This window comes from Genypterus blacodes, unplaced genomic scaffold (genome assembly GCF_046128005.1).
Source record: "Genypterus blacodes isolate CSIRO-AG114 ecotype Tasmania unplaced genomic scaffold, CSIRO-AGI_Gbla_v1 ptg000037l_1, whole genome shotgun sequence".
In the NCBI taxonomy this organism is placed as follows: domain Eukaryota; kingdom Metazoa; phylum Chordata; class Actinopteri; order Ophidiiformes; family Ophidiidae; genus Genypterus; species Genypterus blacodes.
In genome coordinates, this window is record NW_027466850.1 from 811,635 (window position 1) to 832,501 (window position 20,867).

At 44.1% G+C, this 20,867-nt stretch overlaps 2 protein-coding genes across 2 annotated transcripts in view; both read left to right on the forward strand.

Moving 5' to 3' along the window:
* Window positions 1-1,236: 1,236 nt before the first annotated feature.
* LOC142996193 (sodium-coupled neutral amino acid transporter 3-like) lies at window positions 1,237-17,043 on the forward strand. The gene is made up of 15 exons (XM_076147093.1): window positions 1,237-1,432; window positions 2,585-2,678; window positions 3,085-3,200; window positions 7,329-7,402; window positions 7,496-7,588; window positions 7,749-7,830; window positions 10,114-10,196; window positions 10,785-10,843; window positions 11,197-11,343; window positions 12,115-12,194; window positions 12,555-12,655; window positions 13,282-13,406; window positions 13,515-13,659; window positions 13,779-13,882; window positions 13,996-17,043. Exons 1-15 carry the CDS (start codon window positions 1,311-1,313, stop codon window positions 14,098-14,100), a joined length of 1,530 nt encoding a protein of 509 aa, XP_076003208.1. The 5' UTR covers window positions 1,237-1,310; the 3' UTR covers window positions 14,101-17,043.
* A 1,146-nt stretch (window positions 17,044-18,189) lies between these two features.
* The window catches only part of LOC142996263 (guanine nucleotide-binding protein G(i) subunit alpha-2-like), a 41,005-nt gene continuing 38,327 nt past the window's right edge, over window positions 18,190-20,867 (forward strand). The window contains exon 1 of the mRNA XM_076147197.1: window positions 18,190-18,949. Coding sequence (XP_076003312.1) covers window positions 18,832-18,949 — 118 coding nt within the window. The 5' untranslated portion in view covers window positions 18,190-18,831. The remainder of the gene's footprint in view (window positions 18,950-20,867) is intronic.

The window sequence follows — 20,867 nt, forward strand, 5'->3', positions numbered from 1 at the left end:
GGCTTTAGCCAGAGACAGAGAGGAGGTCCGGCTGTGCGGCGAGGCTCGCAGCAACGAGGTTGGTAAGACAGGTTGAGAGGATTGCTAAGACGGAGCCCAGAGTTTATTCACCTCCATCCCATGTTTGGTGTTAAAATCATATCACAAAAAGCTGCGTTTCAAAGGGAAAAGCTGTGAAGCGGAAGCGAGGGGACAGCTGAGCGGCCGGCTGCCAGCAGTAGTAGTATAGAGAAGCCTGAGCATTGTCGCTGCGCTCAACTCGTCTTCACCAAAAGAGGAAACCCAGAGGAAAGTGACAAGCAGAAAAACACGGCCGCACAAAGAGGGCTGGAACTGGATGGGAGCTGGTCCGAGCTGGTTCTCCTTTTATGTCAGCCGTGGCGGTTCAATCGTTTGTGTGTGTTCCTCCTCTGCGGCCCCACATCGCGCTCTCCCTTATACACTTCACTGCTGTTTATGCAGCATAGTGATGGAGCTCTTTCATGGTGACCATAGGGTGCTTTGGCCAACAGCTTCCAAGGAGATCCATGTCACAGGGGCCTGTTTGGACCCTAAACAACAGCTGGCTGGCACAACGCCCACAACAGAATGCTTTGGGTCTGAGGCAAAGCCCAGTGTGTCAAACTGAACTGAGTGCTCCATTTCCTCTGCATAACCTCGTCTGTTATGGGTCAATTACAGATCAGTATCCCTTCTACAGTTTTACTGTGTGGCGGTTGTATTTTGGGAGACTGGAGAAAGTGTGTGAGCGCAAGGAAAAGATGCATTTCTCTCATTTCTCCCAGGCATCATTCATTCAAATTCTCAATTGTCTCACAGAAAGTAATTTAGAACTTGATCAGACAGCGACTGAAGCTAGAGTGAGTGAGAGAATGGCCTCAGGGTGGCGCACCTCATTTATCTTTCCTCCTATCTGTCTTTTATCAGTGTCCTGGATTTCTTCTTTCATTTTAAAGATAGCAAAGTCATCTCCAGTCCCAAGCATCGACAGGAGTTCTCTGGGGAGGACTGGACTAGTTTGCTCCCCTTCGTGTCGACTTTGGTCCTCTGCAAATTTGACACACAACATTACTCTATTGCTCCCCTAGTGGTCAGTGGTCAGACTTCCTTAAATGCTCAAACGCGTGATTTCACACTGTACTTCTGACCTCTGGGCTGCCTTAAATCTGTGACAAAGGGAGGAGTTTGTCTAATCTAATTATCTGTGATGTTTTCCTCATAGATTCGAAAAAACTTCCAGACGTTCTCACACGTCAGCAGACGTTTTACTGGAAACCTCCTCACCCACACAGCAAGGCGTCAGCTCAGACATGAACGAGGACGGGTCAGCCGAAACCGGGGCCGCCGAGGTGAACGCCATTCCTAACGGGAAAGGCCACGATCCCGGGGAGGAGATCGCAGCCAAGACGCCATCTGCAGACGCCACCGAAAAGTGAGTGTGTTCCTAAGGAGATGATACAAATGTAGCAGGAAATTTAGCAAAACGAACACAGGAGCTTCTCTCTTTTCTTGCGTAACTTTGCCTCAAAATCAGCCGCTGTTGTTCCCAGTTATCGACGAAAAACTGCTTGAAAGTACAAACCGCTGCTTCCACCGAGGCGTCACGTCGAGCGGCGGCGCAATTAGCAGCTGCAGGTTGAGTTAAAATAGAAAATAGCTCTGTGGCTTATTCAGTCGACATCCTGCTCACCTTCACGTGTGTTCATATCACACACAGACTGCTAGCTAGCGCGGCTTTGTAGCAGCAAAAACACCACGCGTTGAAAGGTCCTCAGCTGAAGTGAGGGCGAGCAGAGGAAAGGGGGGGAGGTAGGGGAAGTGAGCCGCCCCTTTAAGCTTTAAGCGGGAAGGAAATAAATGCAAAATATTTTTCAATTGAAGTGTGGCTGCAGTATAAACAGGCCCTTGTTGATGTTTCATTGGCTGAAACTGCGAAACGGGTCAGTTTGAGCTTGAAAGGCCGCGTTTAAGGAGAAGGGATGAGCGGCCGCTAACTGGAGGTGTCACATGTTGACCCCCCCTCATGCGTCCCACATTGTTAACAGGACAATCATCGTCCTCATCGTCCTCATCTGCTGAAACAAGGAGCGTGTACAATGGATTTACCTGGAATTACACGCGTCCTATATGAGAGGCAGCAATTGTAACTCTAGAAATACCCTTGAGCAAGGCACTGGTCTCCTTTGTAAGTGTTGGATAAGAGACTGGATGCAGTATAACAATATTTCTTTGTATGAAAGTGTATTGGTATAACTCTGACGCTGTTATTGTTCCTATGACATCATCACTGAGGGTGTTTTTCTACTTTATGCTTTCACTTGGCGTTGGACGGCGTCTCTCTACTCTCTACTCTGATTTGTAGAGAAACTGTGCCCAATAGTGCCCAGAATGCCAGGTATGTATGTGAGCAGCAGAGAATGTTAATGCGCTAAACTGAAGTGTGTTTCCTGTGCAGACGCGGTGTTAAACACTCAAGATTGATGCTCGGTTGAAGAAATATTGCCTGCAACCTTTTTACTCTGTTCTTTTAATGGCTTTGCTTCCTTTTGTCGTCCTCATGTCCTTATAAGAATTGTGTTCTTAGTCCCCACAGAAACCAGAACGCAGACGCCAACCGTGCAGAGAGCCAGGAGTTCTTATCCAGCATGGAGGACAAGAAGACCACACGTTTCACAGACGTGAGTTCACACACACAGCCACCATGCTCCCTAATGTCTGCAGCTCATTGGCTCATTATTTTCACAGGAATCCGGTAATTCCTCTGTTTTTAATCCTGAATATTGGAAAAAGGTCAAATAAAGCAAAAACAGTTTCCTGTCAGGGAATCTGGCATCTAATCAGAGGCTCATTTTCTTATTCCTCTTCAATGTGTGTGTGTGTGTGTGTGTGTGTGTGTGTGTGTGTGTGTGTGTGTGTGTGTGTGTGTGTGTGTGTGTGTGTGTGTGTGTGTGTGTGTGTGTGTGTGTGTGTGTGTGTGTGTACATATTCAGAGCTATTCCCACCAAAAAGAGGAGCTTGGTTTATGTCAAATATTCAAAACTTTGTCGTAACTCGTTTCTTCCTCTTTCCTTTCATTGATATCAGTTTGAGGGGAAAACCTCCTTTGGGATGTCCGTGTTCAACCTGGGCAACGCCATCATGGGGAGCGGAATCCTGGGACTGGCCTATGCGATGGCCAACACGGGGGTCATCCTCTTTCTGTAAGTTGATATCAGCACGTTAGTGGATTTGAATGTGGAAGCGTGAGAGCTGAATCACACACACACACACACACACACACACACACACACACACACACACACACACACACAGCGTCTGACTCACTTGCTCGTCTTTCCCCTTGAGATCTGAACTGCGTGGTATTGTAATTGCCTCGACTTGTATCAACCAAGCAGCAGAACCTCTTCATGACAGTGTAAGTGATGATGATGATGCAGGGAGTATTTGTTTAACATGTTAATGGTGCACAGATTAATAGCGTATTGAAAATGGCATCATTGCTCTATAAGTCAGTGCATTCTAATGAAGGAGACAGACTCTGATACTGTGTTTGACAATTGTGTACAACAAGAACCAAAGCAGTATTCTGATCCTCTGCACCTCCCTGTTTAAGCATAACATATCTGTAGGGTTTGTTTACTTCCCGTCACCGTATGTGTGTGATGCTATATAGTGAGTAGGGCCTGGACAGCATGATAACAGACCCCCCCCCCCTCCCCCTATAGTATGACAGGTCTTGTAACCTAGTTTCTGGAGTCAGAGGGCTTTGTCACCGACCGCTCTCAGAGATCAGTTGCTGACGTCACCGGCTGCTTCAAGGGATTTGTCGGCCTACGACCATCAAAAACAAGAAATCAATCAAGCGCGAAGACATTCCTACCTCTTAATAAGGCTGCAGAATGTGACATCACGCCTCGGCTCTCTCTGCCATATTGGCGTGTTGATAGAATACAGCACAGGATGACATCTCTCTTGACCTGTTTACACTTTACTAGCTGTCATTCTAGATCCTTTTTTTAGATTCGTTTAGCATCCAGGAACAAATGAATGCAATCAACAACATGTACTACTTTAATTACACACACACTCACTATCACAGAGGCCAGCGTGCATCCATGTTATGCAAACAAACACAACAATGGATCCATAACGGCAATCAGAGGTGGAATCAAACTCAAAACCTGTTCAGTTTAGAACATAAATTTGACATATTCATGCATTGATGGATCTCTTCAGACTTCCCAGTCCTCATTTTTGCACTTCTGTATTCTCCAGCTCTTAGATAGATCCACTTTCATTCTCTCATAATAATCCGGGTTGTTCTTCCACAAGGTTTTCTCACCAGATAGTACAGGCAGCATCAACACGTTCCCCTCCTCCTCCCCCCACTGTTCTGACACCTCATCCAGTTGGTGTTAGAATCAAATTGTCTGGCACCGGATCTGGCTGAGACCAGAGTTTTTCCCTGTAAAACATCAAACACCTTTTGTGCCCCAGTAAGCTCGTATAATGCTGCTTTTATTAGAACATTTCAAGGCGGCGTCATTTATTTCATTAACCAGAATAAGATTTGCGACACAGAGCTCCGGTCAAGGGTCATGGAAGATTTTTATATTTACATGACTGGATTTGTTACTCGGGTGGAAAACTTGATGTTCTCTTTGTACGGGGAGTTTGTTTATTAAACGGTAAATTAATCTGGGGGGAATTTAATGTCAGACGCCTTTGGCCACCCTAAAGTACGATTCAAAGACTTGATTTGAGCTCTTGGCCCACAGAGGCACAACGAAAGAAAGAGAGAGAGAGAGAAGGAGAGAGAGAGAAAGCTCCTTATTTTGATCCGAGAGTTGTGACTGGTGTTTGTGTTAGGCTGTCTGCTGTTGTCAAGATATGTTGTTGGTTCCGACACTCGGGAGCTGAAATGAACTCCGTGGCATGAAAGGAAATGCAACCCAGCGAAAAAGATGGTCCTATCGTAGATGGAACGATTGTGTCTTTGCCAAAACGGTGCCAAATTAAACCCAAACCACAAAAATAGCCCCATTGTGCTGCACTTTAGTTCTGTAGGTTGTTCTCATTCTCTACACTGACCCAGTCGCCTACTGAGGACACCTTCTGCACAGCTCAACCATGAAACATTATGAAGCCTTCCATTCATTGACTGTGAGTTCTCTGGACTACTATGACCCTCGAGCCATCAAAGTTCACTCTTATGTAATCGCTGACCGCTGATGAGGGCATGAACTCACTTGACCACTGCAGCAGCGCCAGTCAAAGTAGCAATACTAGGTTTACATTAGGATTTAGACTTTTGATAATATCTTGATATACAATATAGTTAAATCAAATAACGTAACGTCTATCATATTACAACCACATAGAGATTTGAGTGTAGATTTTTTATCCCCCAATATGTTTCGTTGCTTTATGTGGAGCAGACATTGATACAATCCAGCTGCACTTCTCTGAAATTCCAGTGAGGACTTACAACTCCTTTCCACACTGTTTATCGCATCATTATGTTATTGGACGAAAGGGTTAAGTAAAGGCAGTTTGGTCCTGTTGTACGCAGGGAACCAAAACGTGACGCTTCAAGGTTATTAGATATTCAACATTATATTAAATACAGTTTGTAAATTCTCCACTGTTTATGTTGTGTCACTTCTCTTGGCCTGTGTGTGAGTCTTCATCAGGGTCACTTGCCCCAGTCTGGGCAGGAATGCAGTGGGGTGGAACGCCGCGAGCACAACTTCAGCGGCCCAAGTGTGTCAGTCTGTCTGACCGTCAGCAGATCTGTCCTCCCACTGCCATCGCACGGGGCTAAGTCCTCCACCACCAAGTCAGCCCCGCATTCTTCCCCTCCGCTCATAAAAAGAGAGAAAGTGTCAACCCGCCAAGAGTTGAAGTCGGGGTGAAAGACTTGCTGCCTGGTCATTCAAAATGGGAGAGGAATAGTGTGAATGAATGAGCAAGAGCGATAGTGTGTGTGTGTGTGTGTGTGTGTGTGTGTGTGTGTGTGTGTGTGTGTGTGTGTGTGTGTGTGTGTGTGTGTGTGTGTGTGTGTCTGTCTGTGTGTGTGTGTCGGAGAGCGAGTGTAAAGGTTGCCAACAGTAACAGGAAAAGAAGCTGAAAGTTGGAAAGAGTTGGAATGAGGTGGACTTGCGTAGAGGCCTGTAGATCAGGGGCTCTATTCAGAAGAACCTGCGGCGGGTCGGTCCCAGTACACGCATTCTTAGAATTATGATGCTTTTCAAAGAATTCCCCCCCGTAAAATAAAGACAAATTAGTAAACATTAAAGCTTTTGTTTAAGCCTCAGCCTTTCAGACGTCTTCTAAAATGATGGAGGAGGACTTCATGGAGCTTAGGAGATATGTGCAAGATGAAGAGGCCCCCAAACAAAGCACCGTTTACAGCAGGGAACAGAGTGTGCTGATGTAGTTCTGCTTGATCACATTAGAGATGGATTTTCATTTCTCACTCAATGAAGTAAAGCCATAATGCTATTTCACGGCCTCCGTTGATATCATTCCTACCAAAGATGAGATCATTGCAAACCAAACATGTAGCAGATCTTAAATGTTGTCGGGGATAAAATGATGCAACAAATGTCTGCGTCTGCGACATCATCATTGTCCTCTTCAAGAATCCTGTGAAGAGATCCGTTAGCTCCCATCTCATTTCCACCTGCCGCCTCTCCTACGGTTGTCCGAATGCTTTAACGGCGTGTGAATGTAGATGTGTTACGATGGAGACTTGACTGGCTTGAAATCGACTGGATGGCCGAGTTTGAGCCTGTCAGCAATTTGGGAAGGCTGAGATTTAATCGGTGAGTCACAGTGCCAGAATTGCAACTGGCTCCAGCCCTGAGCCAACATTCTACCCAGATATAAGAGAGCAGAATGAGGTAGAAGAGCCTACAATTTGTATAATCTGAAGCCTGAGTGTGCAGCGTGAGTCACCGTAAAGACGAGTCACTGTAAAGACGAAGAAAGGAACTATTAATAGCACCGCTGCCTGTCCTTCATCCGGTCAATCTCAGCTCTGCAGTGAATCTTTCTTTTTAACCTCATCCATCTGGTGTGTGTGGTTATTTTACCGCTGTCTCTCCTCAGTTGGAGTCACAGCCCCGGGCACAGAGGAGCCGCGGGGAGTCGCCTCTTCCATTACAATCCATGTTCACGCATCCACCAAGCATGTGTCTGTGCTGCAGCTGTATAAATACCTTACAGTATAATGTACAGGGGGAAATGTCATGGAAAAAGAGGAATCAGAGACCCTTAATATGATAAGGATGATTAAAATGTTGTCTTTTGCTGTTTTGTTTCAGGGTTCTCCTTACAGTCGTGGCCGTCCTCTCCTCATATTCCATCCACTTACTGCTAAAGTCCTCTGGTATTGTCGGTATGTATGCAGGAAGGACTAATCAGACCTCGTTATGATGATGATGATGATGATGTGATGTGCTGTAGATGTGATCTGGCGTTTGTATCTCAGGTATCCGAGCGTACGAGCAGCTGGGCTACAGGGCCTTTGGGACCCCGGGGAAGATGGCGGCAGGTATTGCCATCACGCTGCAGAACATCGGAGGTGAGGACGATGTCACACACACACACTGCCATCTGCACACACATTCATGCATACACATTTATGGAGGTGTCGTCAAGTGCTGTGCTGTGATTGGATGGATGTTTTTTTTGCGTGTACATTGTTGCTTACTGATGCTGCTGTCCCTCCCCCCCCTCTGCAGCCATGTCCAGTTACCTGTACATAGTCAAGTACGAGTTCCCTCTGGTCATCCAGGCCTTTCTGAAGGTGGATAATCCTGCAGGGTGAGTAGTTTGGTGCACGAGAGATAAAGACTACACACATGAATGCATTGGTTGATAACTCATCTCAGTGCTATCACCAGAGCTCTGTCTTAACCTCATACAATTACACTGGCTGCACATGGAAGCGTTCTGTGAGGCCGCGCCAGTTGGCAGGCCCGGGTGCCGCCGATGCGCTGAGCAGCTGGCTAGGGAACAGCTGTGCGAGGTGAACCTGGAGGAGGACAGCAGCGCGGCCACCGAGAGACACTCACACTTCAAAACACAGCTAGACTCCAGAGCAACAAACGTAAACCGTAGGATATCGCTGGTTAGTGCAGGTGGCTTCAGGCACAAACAACGCGCAATTGGAAGTGCGATGTAACCCCCCGTCCCTCCCTCCCTCGACCCCCCCGCCCACCCTCGCTCAACCTTTACCCTACTTAGAGCCTCTGTCCGTCTAATAGTGTGGAGAGAATTGAGTGGGTGTGTTGATTTGCTTATAAATGTCTCACTAAACCCTGTCTGCTCAGCTCATATGCTGTTAATGCAGTGTGTGTTTAAGTGGCTTCACTAAGAGATGTGTTACACACTGACATCCTGGTCTTGGTGTAGCGGTACTCCGTATCTGCTGTTAACAATCGCTGCGTTAGGAAGGATTAAAGACAAACTGGATTGTCTTGAGATTGATTTCTTCTCGTCAGTGGGTGTTGGTTTATACACACAACAACAACAGCAACAACAACACAAACACCTCACAATAGAATGCAGTGCAGCAACATGCAACAAATGTTTGTGGTGTTGTTCTGTTGGATTGCATCGTGTCGTCGCGCCGCTTCTGGTGTCTCTTCTTTGTTTCCGGCTGAGCAAAAGACATCAGACATCTTTACTGCAGGGCTGGACGTGGACATGATAGGTTCCAAGTGTTAGTATTAGTATTTTGAGAACATTTACACAGCAAATATTGGCATTATATAGCCTAAACAAGGGCGGAGGCTTGTGTCCTGATAATTGTTGGTAAGTAAAGTAAAGCTAGAGAAAGCAGCCACACCAAATATCTCTACTCTTATCAGGAAAAACTTAATTTATACCTTAAAAATAGTAAATAATACCAGAAAAGGCCATGCATATATCCAGAGTTGTGCCAGTGGATGTGAGCTGTCCAGACTTTTGCAATCAATACACACCCGAAGGTCTGTCTGTGTGTTGTCGCACATGTTTGTTCAACCGGTCAGCCTATCAGAGAACTGCTGGTATGTCAGCACAGAGTAGTTAGTTTGTTTCTCTCTGTGAATATTTACTTATCAGGTTTTCGACACTGTTTGTGCTCGTACGTGATTATGCATCTGTGTGTGTGTGTGTGTGTGTGTGTGTGTGTGTGTGTGGATCGTGGTCACAGGGCCAGATGGCCAGGCAGCTCGAGATGGCAGGCTTTGACTACAGGATAGCTGAAGGTCTCGGTGTCTTCTGCGAGGCGTGTTGTAGCATCCACACGTCGCATCCCTGCAGTCTCTCCCCGTATAGAGGACGTGAAATTAATCACTCCTGCTGTGCACATCCAAAAATAGCTCACACTTCTTTTCTTTTTTTTTCCCCCCCTAAGACGAAGCTGCACGTGAGGCAGTAACCACGTGCTCACACTCCTATTCATCTCCTCCAGCACAACCGCAGGTGCTTTGATTCCTTGCGATACGGAGGATTTGAATCTGTTTCCACTGGAGGTCATGAATAGAATCTGTTGTAATGTGACGTATTACTCAATAACAACAACTGTTATCATAAATGACTTATTCTGTGGTCGATCCAGCTAAAAAAGACCAAAACAAAGAGCAATTCAGCGACCAGACAAGCCGGTTAGTCATCCAGTCGGGCTGTAATAATCTGCAGAGCTACAGTCTAAGATAAGAAGTGATGGTGTTTATTTTTGGTTTATAGATTTTACACTCTAATGACAACATTTTGATTTGTTCTCACGCGTGAATAAAACGACAAGAGGTGTGTGTGATAAACCCTTTGTTGGCGGCTCTGCCTCCTCCACCGTCGTGTCTATATGCAGCTCCTCGCTCACACAGACACACACACACACACACACACACACACACACACACACACACACACACACACACACACACACACACACACACACACACACACACACACACACACACACACACACACTCTCTATTGACACTTACCTCCCGCATGGTCTGGATCAATCCCCGGCACAGGCTGGGATTAAGATTGAGTGGGGGTGTTTGGTTGAAGTAATTCTTGGGTGTGTGTTTGTGTTTCTCTGTCTCTCCTCAGTGAATGGTACATAAACGGAAACTACCTCGTGATCATCGTGTCTATCGCAGTCATTCTGCCGCTGGCTCTCATGAAACAGCTTGGTGAGTTTGGGATCATTGGGTTTAATCTCTAATCAACATGGAAAGAATTCTTAATGAAAGAAATGATGATCTAGCATTAAATGTGAAAGTGTAAGATGTCAGATTGGAATCATGTAAATAAAATGTTGTACTTCTTCTAAACCTTTGTCTGCTTGTGATCAGTTTCACAACATGACCTCTTTACCTCATTGGGCCTTTTTGCTCAAGGGCACCTGGTCTAGGCAGATGTTTATTTATCAGCATCAGGGCTTAACCTACATTCTGCGGATGAATAATCATTTCTCTAAACGCTCTGCCGGCCTGACCCCTCGTGTAGCTCCATGTTTTTTATTGGGCCGTTACAAAGAGACGCAACTCCAACAAAGATACTTTAGATAAGGCGAATGATTTTCTGTATTTAAAGGATATTTGGGAGTAAACCTCCTCTTTCTTTCCTGTCTCTATGAGAATTTCCTCTTTGTTCCTTCTCTCCTCTCATATTGTCTCGTGTTACCTGCCACGCTGTCCCGCATCTGTCACTCACATCTGACGTCTCCTGTCAGCGTTCCCTACATTGACCAGAGCTCTCTCATTGTCCTTGTGTTGCAGGGTATCTGGGATACACCAGTGGCTTCTCACTCAGCTGCATGGTTTTCTTCCTCATTTCAGTACGTCCTCTGGATCTTACTCTCCATACATGAAGTCGATATCATGTCTCGCCTCTTGCCTACAGAAAGCATTGAGATTACACTGAGATCAGCCTGTAACCAGTTGTTTTTCCCCCTCTCACCGGCTCGTTAGTATTCCCTTCTCCCCTCTGCCCATTCCAATTGACTAGTGTTTGGACTGTATGCTGCAGTTCCAGACTGTGTCGGTTCTGACCTAGTTTAGGCTGTGTGAGCTGTAATCCATGCATTTCTGCCTCCTCGTCTTTGTCTCCCTCTGTGCCGTGTGTCTGAATGCTAACTGTGTCCCACATCTTTTCTCTGTGGTTGATCTTGTGCTTCTCTGCTCTCTACAGGTCATCTACAAGAAGTTCAACACCCCCTGTCCATTTCGCGACTTTTATTCTCATGTCAATGTCAGCAGTCTGAGTGTCAATGTCACAGATCTTGGCGGCGAGGTGGACCCGGCCTGTATTCCCAAAATGGTCAACCTCAACCCACAAGTATGTTCACGCATGCTATACCATCAGATTTTCAAATCCACCTTCACTGTGATGGCCCCTGACAGCCACCCACTGATCTCATAGTCATCCTCAGCATGTACACACACCACGTCCTCTCTGCAGCATGGACACTTGGTCTGTAGCAGCACTCACTACATTCAAAACAGAGATTTGCGATTCTCTCAAGCGGTTACTCACAGACAATGGGCTCAGACTCATGTAAGGCTCTGAGTTTGGAGGTGCCTGAGTTGTTTAGTCCTTCTAACACAGGAGTAAAACCGGCTTTGGCGTTTTATGGTAGTGAGGTTGTGGCATTTGCCCTCTGAGGACCAAAGAACTTAGTAATGAGTGAAATGGGAAAGCCCTGGCATTTCTCTAAGTGCCCTCATTTTTCACTTACAATGACTGCCGACACAAAAGGACCGAGCTATTGAAATACCCCAGTTGGCTCCATTTATTTGATAGTGAACTACTGTCAACCTTGAGCAACTATTTCACTTTATAGTACATGAGCAAGTATAACTAGCTGTTCCTCATGCTTATAAAACCCAGTCCAGGCGAATCAAATCAATCCCTGCTTCTTAGCAGCTTACAAATAAGGCATTCTTAAATAATGCGGCTCTGCAGCCAAGTCCAAGTTAATCACAAGGAAACAATTAGCTCTCTGTGATGTGTCTGAAGGAGTAATGAGCAGTAAAATGCGAGGTTGGTGGTTAGACGTCTGGGACGGCGCTGCTGTATCTATGGTGACCTGTTGGGGTTGATTTTCAGACGGCCTACACCATCCCCATCCTGGCGTTCGCCTTTGTGTGCCACCCAGAGGTCCTGCCCATCTACACAGAGCTGCGCAAGTATGTTCATATGATGGAACGCTCCTGTCTACTATCGGGCAAAGACATCAATTACGCGGCAAAGAGAAACACTATTGTGTCTGCTTTGTGCTCGGCTGATCATAACCAAGTCACGTTCACTGCTTACAGTTTAGTTTGAGCTGCGTTTGGCACTGCTTGTACAATGTAGCATGTTGGTTTGTTTAAAATTATCCGGCCTGCTTTGCAATTGCTTTAGAATATTAAGTGGAATGGTGTATTGAATCTTTGATGCATATTCCTGTGGGCACAAAGGAAGCCCTGATGCTGTGATATGTGTTTATGTGTGTGGGTACTGTATGTTTGTGTGTGACATCACATGGCAATATCTTCTTATTTCAGTCCCACCAAGAAAAAGATGCAGCATGTGTCCAACATCTCCATTGCAGTCATGTACTGCATGTACTTCCTGGCTGCTCTGTTTGGATACCTCACTTTTTATGGTGAGGCCTGGCCCTCCTCCCATTCAATCATCCATCTATCTATCTATCTATCTGTCTATCTGTCTATCTATCTATCTATCTATCTATCTATCTATCTATCTATCTATCTATCTATCTATCTATCTATCTATCTATCTATCTACCTACCTACCTGTCTCTCTCTCTCTCTCTTTCCCTCTCTCTCTCTCTCTCTCTCTCTCTCTCTCTCTCTCTCTCTCTCTCTCTCTCTCTCTCTCATTGTTATGCTGCGCTGCCTCATTTTGCTTCTCAATTTATTTATGCTTTAAATGAGTAAACGGTCACGAATGCACATTTTGTAACTATTTTGATGGTTTGTTTCCACACCAACACAATATTCAGCCTGAATCCCAGTCTGGACCCAGAGTCAGTCTGGACCGTTCAGCAGCACTGTGGTGTGATTCCGCCCTCTAGTGGTCATTCATATAATGACTATTTATCTTGAACTACTGATGTAATTCACACTTTACAATTTACTCAAGGCCAATTTACTCCTCTTCCTCAGCAGTTTAAATGATTATTGCTGGTTGATATAGTAGAAGCAGATGTTCTTCCAGGGATGTGATCATCTTTGTACCTACTTTCTGTTTTCCCGTGTTTGTCTCCAGGTCAAGTGGAACCTGAGCTGCTCCACACCTACAGCCGCATCGACCCGTACGACACCTTGATCCTGTGTGTGCGCGTGGCCGTCCTCACCGCCGTCACACTTACTGTGCCTATTGTTCTTTTCCCTGTAAGTTAGATTGCAGCACGTGTATTTGACAGATTTACTCTTACAATTATATTTCACCGTGAAACAATGACCTTCTGTTAATATGTTGCTTTCTTTTGTTGTGATCAGGTACGGAGAGCCATCCAGCAAATGCTGTTTCCCAACAAGACGTTCTACTGGCCCCGCCACATTGCCATCGCCATTGTTCTGCTGACTTTCATTAACCTGCTGGTCATCTTCGCCCCCAACATCCTGGGCATCTTTGGGATCATCGGTACGTAAGACCAATCGCAGGACAATGGCACTTTTTCACTCCTAATGATGACAGACAATTTCCAGAACTATTGCCTTCCTTCTTATTGGTTAATCTTTTTGCTTTCCTTTGCTTTCCAGGCGCCACATCTGCCCCTTGTCTCATCTTCATTTTCCCTGCCATCTTCTACATCCGCATTGTACCCAAAGAAGAGGAGCCTCTGCGCTCAGCTCCCAAAATCATGGTGAGACGTCGCACATCTCAGAAAGTATCAGAAAGTATTTACATTTAGCCAACAGGAAACTTTCCATGGCATCACTCTCTCTCTCGCTCTCTCTCACTCCTCCTCTCCTGCAGGCTGCCATTTTCGCCGGGGTTGGGTTCCTGTTTATGATAATGAGCCTGAGCTTTATCCTCATCGACTGGACGTCAGGGTCCAGCAAAGCCAGCAGCGGTCACTAGACACCACACCCTTTTTTTTTTTGTTATTCCAGGTTTGATATTTACTGTAGATTTGTGTCGTAACGTTCTGCTTTGGCTCACACGTCGATAGTGATGATGCCCTATCATTGCTGAGGGAGTCTTGACTTTGAGGAAGACTCTGTCCCTCTGCAGTAGATATGACTCAGATTCTATTCAGCTAAACTGCACATCCAGCCAAAGGGTGACAGCACATGCAGGCCAGGGGAATCTCTTGATGAATTAAATAGCAAATTCACTAATAGGCCCAAACTCTTATTGTGGCTGTGCCTTGTTAGATGGATGTAGGACATATACAGATGTAAACCAAGGTGGCACTGTCTTTACATCTGTCTATCCTGTCCATCTGTAACAAGATGACCTACACACACCCACTGCACAAAATCTGCCACACTCATAACTGAAATGTATAGAATGATATCCAATTCTTTATATGATTTAAAGTATATTGTTATTCTATTTGTACTTATCGGAGCAACGACATCTGTGCATAAATGACAGTACAAAAATTGCCACAGAGAACACAAAGAAAGGTGGCTGCAGTGTGCTCTCTTTGCTCTTTGCTCGTCTCCCTCACGCCGCTGCAGTTTATTTACGGCTGGGTCGGCAACGGTAACGGTCACACCTCTATCTCTGAGCCAGGGGGGCGGATCCACACTGCGTATGTGGCTCAGTGTTTAAAGCACATTTATCACAGCATTCCTTGACAGTATAACCTAGATGTATATTTTTTAATATTAATTTCTACTGAATGAAAACCTCACCCGCTTCAGTATTTAGTGTGGAGAACGTAGAGGATCCTCAGCTAGGGCTCAGTGAGACGCTGGGTGTGTCAGAGAGGGCAGGTGTCTTGTCAGGCGGGCCAAGTTACAAGACTCACTGCAACAAGAAGGACACAGCACAAGGAGAGTGACTTTATCAGTATTACCGTTAAAGTAGCACTGAGGATCTTGTATCTTGATCTTTGCACTGATCAAACCTAGAGCACACCACTATACTGCCACCAAGGCTGAGAAGCTGATACAGATTCTGTCTCATTCTAATCATAAACTGGCATAAAAAAAGAGAAAGAAACAGCTATAGTAGTAATTGCTTTATTTGTCAGAAGCAGTAAACGTTTTGTATCCAGGTCCGCACCAAACTGCACCCATTGATTGTCTGTCGTGGGATAAACACGCCTGATTTGCGTCGTTGTGATTGTATTGCTTTTGAAGACGTTAAGGACAAACCTATCTGACTAATGTTAAGCAATGATTTTAAATATTCCCCGGATCTGCGTCGGCGCCACAATGTAACGGTTTCACCCAGTTTGGACGAAATCGGTAAATAATGGTTTGATTAATGAATAATAACTAACTTGATATTAGACAGTTGCTTGCCAGTGTTACAGCAGGGATGATATTTTTTACAGGGCACTTTTGGTTGTGTTGTTTCAGAAAAAGCAAATGGAAAAATAGAGAGAGATAACCAAAATATGTACAAAACCACAGGGTCACTACATTGAGTGATTAGGAACCATCTAGCGTCTGTAAATACTTCAGTGTCCAGCACAAGCTTGATCCCTTATAGAAATGAAATGTGTCGTACACACGCTCTCACTGTCTCTTCAACAATCCTGAGAGGTTGATGGTTAGCAATAGCACTTTCTTTTAGATAAGCACAACTTCTTCTTGGTAGCCATTAATAAACATCAAATCATTGGTAAGATTAATAGATGTCATGTAAAAGGGGGGTATGTCCCTGTGTGTAACTAAAAGCTTAATCAATCTTGTGTAGATGATGAGACAATGAGCAGTATTGCTGGTATAATATGATATACGGATGTCTTCTTACACTTTACCTGAAGTGACACTTAAGTGAACCTTCCTATGCTTCTACCTTTTACTCTAAAAAACACCCCCTGTTATGATTTCTTTCCTCCTCTGGTCGCCCATCTATATAAAAATCTGAATTTGGGAGCACTGTCGATGCTTTTTCAAATGATCTGTGTTATTTAAAAAGAAAACATAGCTCCCCTGTATTTGAATGATATAATCTACTGTATATGCATTGTATTGGTAAACTTGGACCTATACTCAGATCAGAAGTGTATTTAGTGTTTATCCCACTCTCCATTTAGAGATGGAAGCTTCATGTTTAGTCCTTCTTCGCGCAAAGCATTTGAATCGGACTCAATGTCTGCGTGAAGCGAATGAAAGATGCTTCGTTCATTTTGGATTGTTTTGTCCTGATTTTTGTATTTTGTAGTCTTGCATTAGTGACATAGTTGGGGTCATTTCTAATATCCTTGTTGCTTGTTGGCACACAGTTGCCTACTGTTGTGGAGTTACTAGCCAGCTCGGTGTCCCTGCCCACTGTGTACAGTGCGTGCTGTAAGAGTTCTTTACTATTGTCTAATCTTGTCAATTTGTACACAACAAACCCCCTTTTCTTTCTGTTTATGGATCTGTTTGTCTGTGTATCAGTATACTGAGTGACCTGAATCGCCTGAATCAGCCACTGGGGGCTTAACATGGTGTTGTGTTTGTTTGATTGAACTAATGCAAGGCCTCAGTATTTGACTGTATGTATAAAATAGATGAGTAACACCTTTGTTTAAGTAAGGACGGTGTCATGAAGTGATTGTTTTCAATGGTGCACACATACAAAAGACTTCAAAACCTCAAGTACATTAAAAAAAGGCAACTTGGAGAGGGGATACACTGTGTTAGTGGCTGATACAGGATGATATTTCATGACCTATTTAGTGTGATAGTCTTATATCCTCATTCTCTCTGTGATTTATTGATATGTGTATGATTGAATAGTAACATATTAAATATTGACATCAGCCAGCATTTATAAATAATGTATATAAATGTATACCCTTTATATTCTATATGCATATCTAGTTTGTATAATGTAAATAGCAATTACAGTTTTAGTCTGATTAAAAATATAAATGTAATCATTTTCAAACTGCTTTTAAACCTTTTTGTCCTTCATGTCTATTTTCTTGTATCTCTATATATTTTAATATGCCACTGGCAGTTATTGTACTGTAAACATTGTTGCAATAAAGATAATGAGATAACAGAACTTTAGAATTTTCATCTCTCCAAAAAATGACCTTCCAAGCATCAGACAGGTTTTCCCCATTTGTGCTCCAGGGATCATAAAAATCTTGGAAACTGTTGATCATACATTGAAGAGTCTCTCAACTATTTGTAGGCAATATAATATAAATGGGACAGTTCATAAAAGTTCAAGCAAGCATTTGTTATCGAACAAGGCCTGATTGAATCGGGGCTGACATGTATGTAATTGTACTGGTTAATTATTTATAGCACATTTTTGGTGTTCGTTTCCCTTTAATTAACTTGATTAACGATGTATTATTATAATTTATTTCTAACTTTACAATTTAATTATAATATTTGCTTTAATTAGTTTTTTGTTGCTCAAAGAAAACGACACAATTGTGTAAAATAAAATACTCCAGAATACTAATAAAGAAAAAATAACTGAAATTATAAAAATAAAAAATATTTTTCTGAGAAAGAAAAATGTAAACATTGTGTAAAATTATAGTGCGTTGGATATTTTTTTTGAAGCAGTTGGGGAATCAGTCCACAAGGTGACGCTATCGAGCTATGACACGAACATTCAGCCGCAGAATATCCCCCCTCAGGGCTTATGCCTGTAGTGTAATGTAATGTTAAGATTTCAAGAAGTATCTGCTTATTACTCATACCTTAAAATCATGATGTAATTTAAAATTCCACAAGAATACGTAATAGAATAGGATGGTGGGAAATGGTATCAGAACTGTAGAACACCACATGAACATGAACAATGAAATACTGTAAGGTTGTTTACTGTCTCTAGGTTGTTGCTATAGGCACTAATACAATTTATTCGAACGTGACATTAAATTTCCATTTCGTTTGGGGTTGAACTTCGTATAAAATCGGATGCTAATAGCGACATTTCCGAGAAGGCACGAACAAACCCCCTCCCCCCGTATCAACTACATTTCCCATGATGCGCCGGGAGTGGGCGTTTTGTTTCATGAGGCTGGCCGTGCGGCAGAGTTGGGATCTGACGGCGCTGTGTGTCAACTCAAGCTCTCGTTGGGCTCGTAAGGAACTTCACGGCGGCTACGGGTGTGGCTTCAAACGTGATAAATCTCAACGCGGGTTTAAGAATGCGCAACGGTTTTAGATACGCCAACAAAAACAAGTAGAAAGACGGAGAAATAGACATTTTTTTCACCAAAAGTGGCCGCGTTAATGTGTCCTCGGTAGCTTAACCGGAGGCAGGAATCCGTCCGCTCGCTTTTTCAACAGCTGGAATACTTTTTTCCTCCTCAACTTCGTGGCGTTTTCGTGTGTTAAACCTGTGCTCATGTTGTCCTGTGGGATGTAAAAGTCAGTCGCCTTTCAAAAAAGAAGTTTCTCAAAGTTTCTCTCTCGCTTGCTGGAAAAACTTCCCTTCGATTGGACCACAAACGCGTCTTGGGGAATTTTGTCATTGCCAAGTCTCATTTCTCTGACGGAAATCGTTTTGTTTTATGATTTAGCTTCCCTCCGCCACTCGCCAACAAAAAAAAAGGGAAGTCGCCACACTTTTTCAGCTGAAACTCGCGCTACGCTTTCTTTTTTTGATATCCTTTATTTTTTCTCTGGTGATATTTTCCACTAAGCAGCAGACCTGAAGCGAGCACTGGGAAACATGGGCTGTACAGTTAGTCAGGAAGATAAAGCCGCGGCCGAGAGGTCTAAAATGATTGACAAAAACCTGCGAGAAGATGGAGAGAAGGCGGCCAGAGAAGTGAAACTGCTGCTGCTGGGTGAGTTCTCCGTCTAAACGTCACACTGTCCTGCACGCCGACCGCATTAGGATTAGAGTTGGTTTGCATACTGCAACTGTAGACAATGATGCGTTTGAGGTATAACGGAGCGGACTTTAGTTCTGCTACTTTGGTATGGGGGACATAAATAAACACATCTAAACGGTGCGACTGCGTTAGGCAATAGACAATTATTCCATTCTACTAAGTGTTAGAAGAGGTAAGTGAAGTGGTAGTGACGTATCATCATTAAATTCATCTGATGCCAGGAGTATAACTTTGTCTTTCCAAATCGTGGTCTTTCATTCTTGGCATTCATGCGTTCAAGTCCAATTCTGAAGAAGACAAACGTGGCAGCAATCTCTCTCTCTCTCTCTCTCTCTCTCTTCCCCCCTCCCTCCCTCCAACCCGAATGTACTTTGACTTCATTCTGACACAAATTGCTGCCTGTGTCGTGAATGTTGAGTAAAGTCTGGCCCACACGCCCCTTGTCCCTGCCCCTTGCCCATGAGCTGGGCAGGGATCCATGCACACAACACCGAGCACCATGTTTCATACGGTGTCCAAACCAAGATGTAAGTTTGTGGCGCCTTCATCATCATTTGTGGGCTGTCAGGTCTCAGACATGGCAGGGTCAGTTGATAAAGATTGGGCGGTTGTTTGGATAGAGGGAACAGCTCTGACTGTTCCCAGCACTGCTATATACACACACACATAAACACACACACGCACAAACTACTAATAGAAGAGAGAAGGATGTTGAATGTTGTCATTGTATCTCAGTCTGTGCTTGTTTCATATCACTTTGTTATTGAGCACAGTTGCTGTACTTCTTCAAAACAGTGCTGTTTAGAGATTTGTTTGGGTTTTTAGGGGGGGGGGGAGGGTGGCATGAATGTTGAACACAGCTTCTTGGGAAAACATTAATGTGTCTTGCTTTTTCCTGAACGAGAGTAAATTCTGCCGAGATTGAAAGGGAACATAGAGTGTGTTGTTCCCTCGCGGGCCTTTGAAGTGACGGATGGTTGCTAAGTTGTACCCCTGGTTTTGGAGACTAATTACACGCTCTGTTCTCTACTGCAGGTTTCATATCGGTAATTACTATCTGCTGCAGTGTGTGAGGTTAAAGAGGAATTATAGGAGAGGTCTGAATGTCAACTGAGGCTTCGTGAATGTGTGTGTAAAGGCTGGCCTCACGACATGCAAGGAAGAAACTTTTCCTTTCCCTGGTGTAATTTAAACAAACATGTCACTGCATGAGAGCGATGCCCCCCGATATAAACCTGATGTGTATTGTGGAGAAATTATGGTCTTTAACAAAAAAACCTAAATTCTAGTTATTTGAAACATAATTGCAATTGTGCGGCTGTGGCACACACACTGCTTTGAAATGGAACAGTAATCCTGCTCTTAGAGTTGAGGTGTATTTTTACTCCCCTAACTGCCTCCCATCTTAAGTACATTCTTTTCTTTTTCCTTCAAAGATCTACTAATTGAATAACATTTTGAAATGATGGAGAATTACATTTAACATTTATGACTGAAACTCACAATCTACCTGCTGTGCAGTGGGAAGTGTGACAGAAGTGTGACATCCTCCGAGAAGTGCTACATCACGCCTCCAACAATCCTTTTAGCGGTCACATCTGCTGCAGTGGAATCTGTTGAAACAGCTGAGAAAAGCCTCAGTGCTTCCTAATGGCCATAAAACACCAGAAAGAAATCTGTCCCGTCAGTCCAATAAAGCATAACTGTGAATTGTAGTCTCCTGTCCCCCCAAAAGCAAAGTGAAGAGACTAGCAAGAGAGTTGTGGGGTTGGGATGAAGGATGGACACTGCTGTTACTCACAGGCAGACAGAGAAGTGATGGATGAGTTCTCTTCAAATCATCTGTGAATCACTGTGTTCATTAGAAGAG

Bases quoted from the DNA above. Each gene is read 5' to 3' on its own strand.
- LOC142996193 (XM_076147093.1), top strand. From the start codon at position 1,311: ATGAACGAGGACGGGTCAGCCGAAACCGGGGCCGCCGAGGTGAACGCC. The intron at 7,831-10,113 runs GTGAGTAGTTTG...GTCTCTCCTCAG, and splicing joins AAGGTGGATAATCCTGCAGG to TGAATGGTACATAAACGGAA. The intron at 13,407-13,514 runs GTAAGTTAGATT...TGTTGTGATCAG, and splicing joins TGCCTATTGTTCTTTTCCCT to GTACGGAGAGCCATCCAGCA.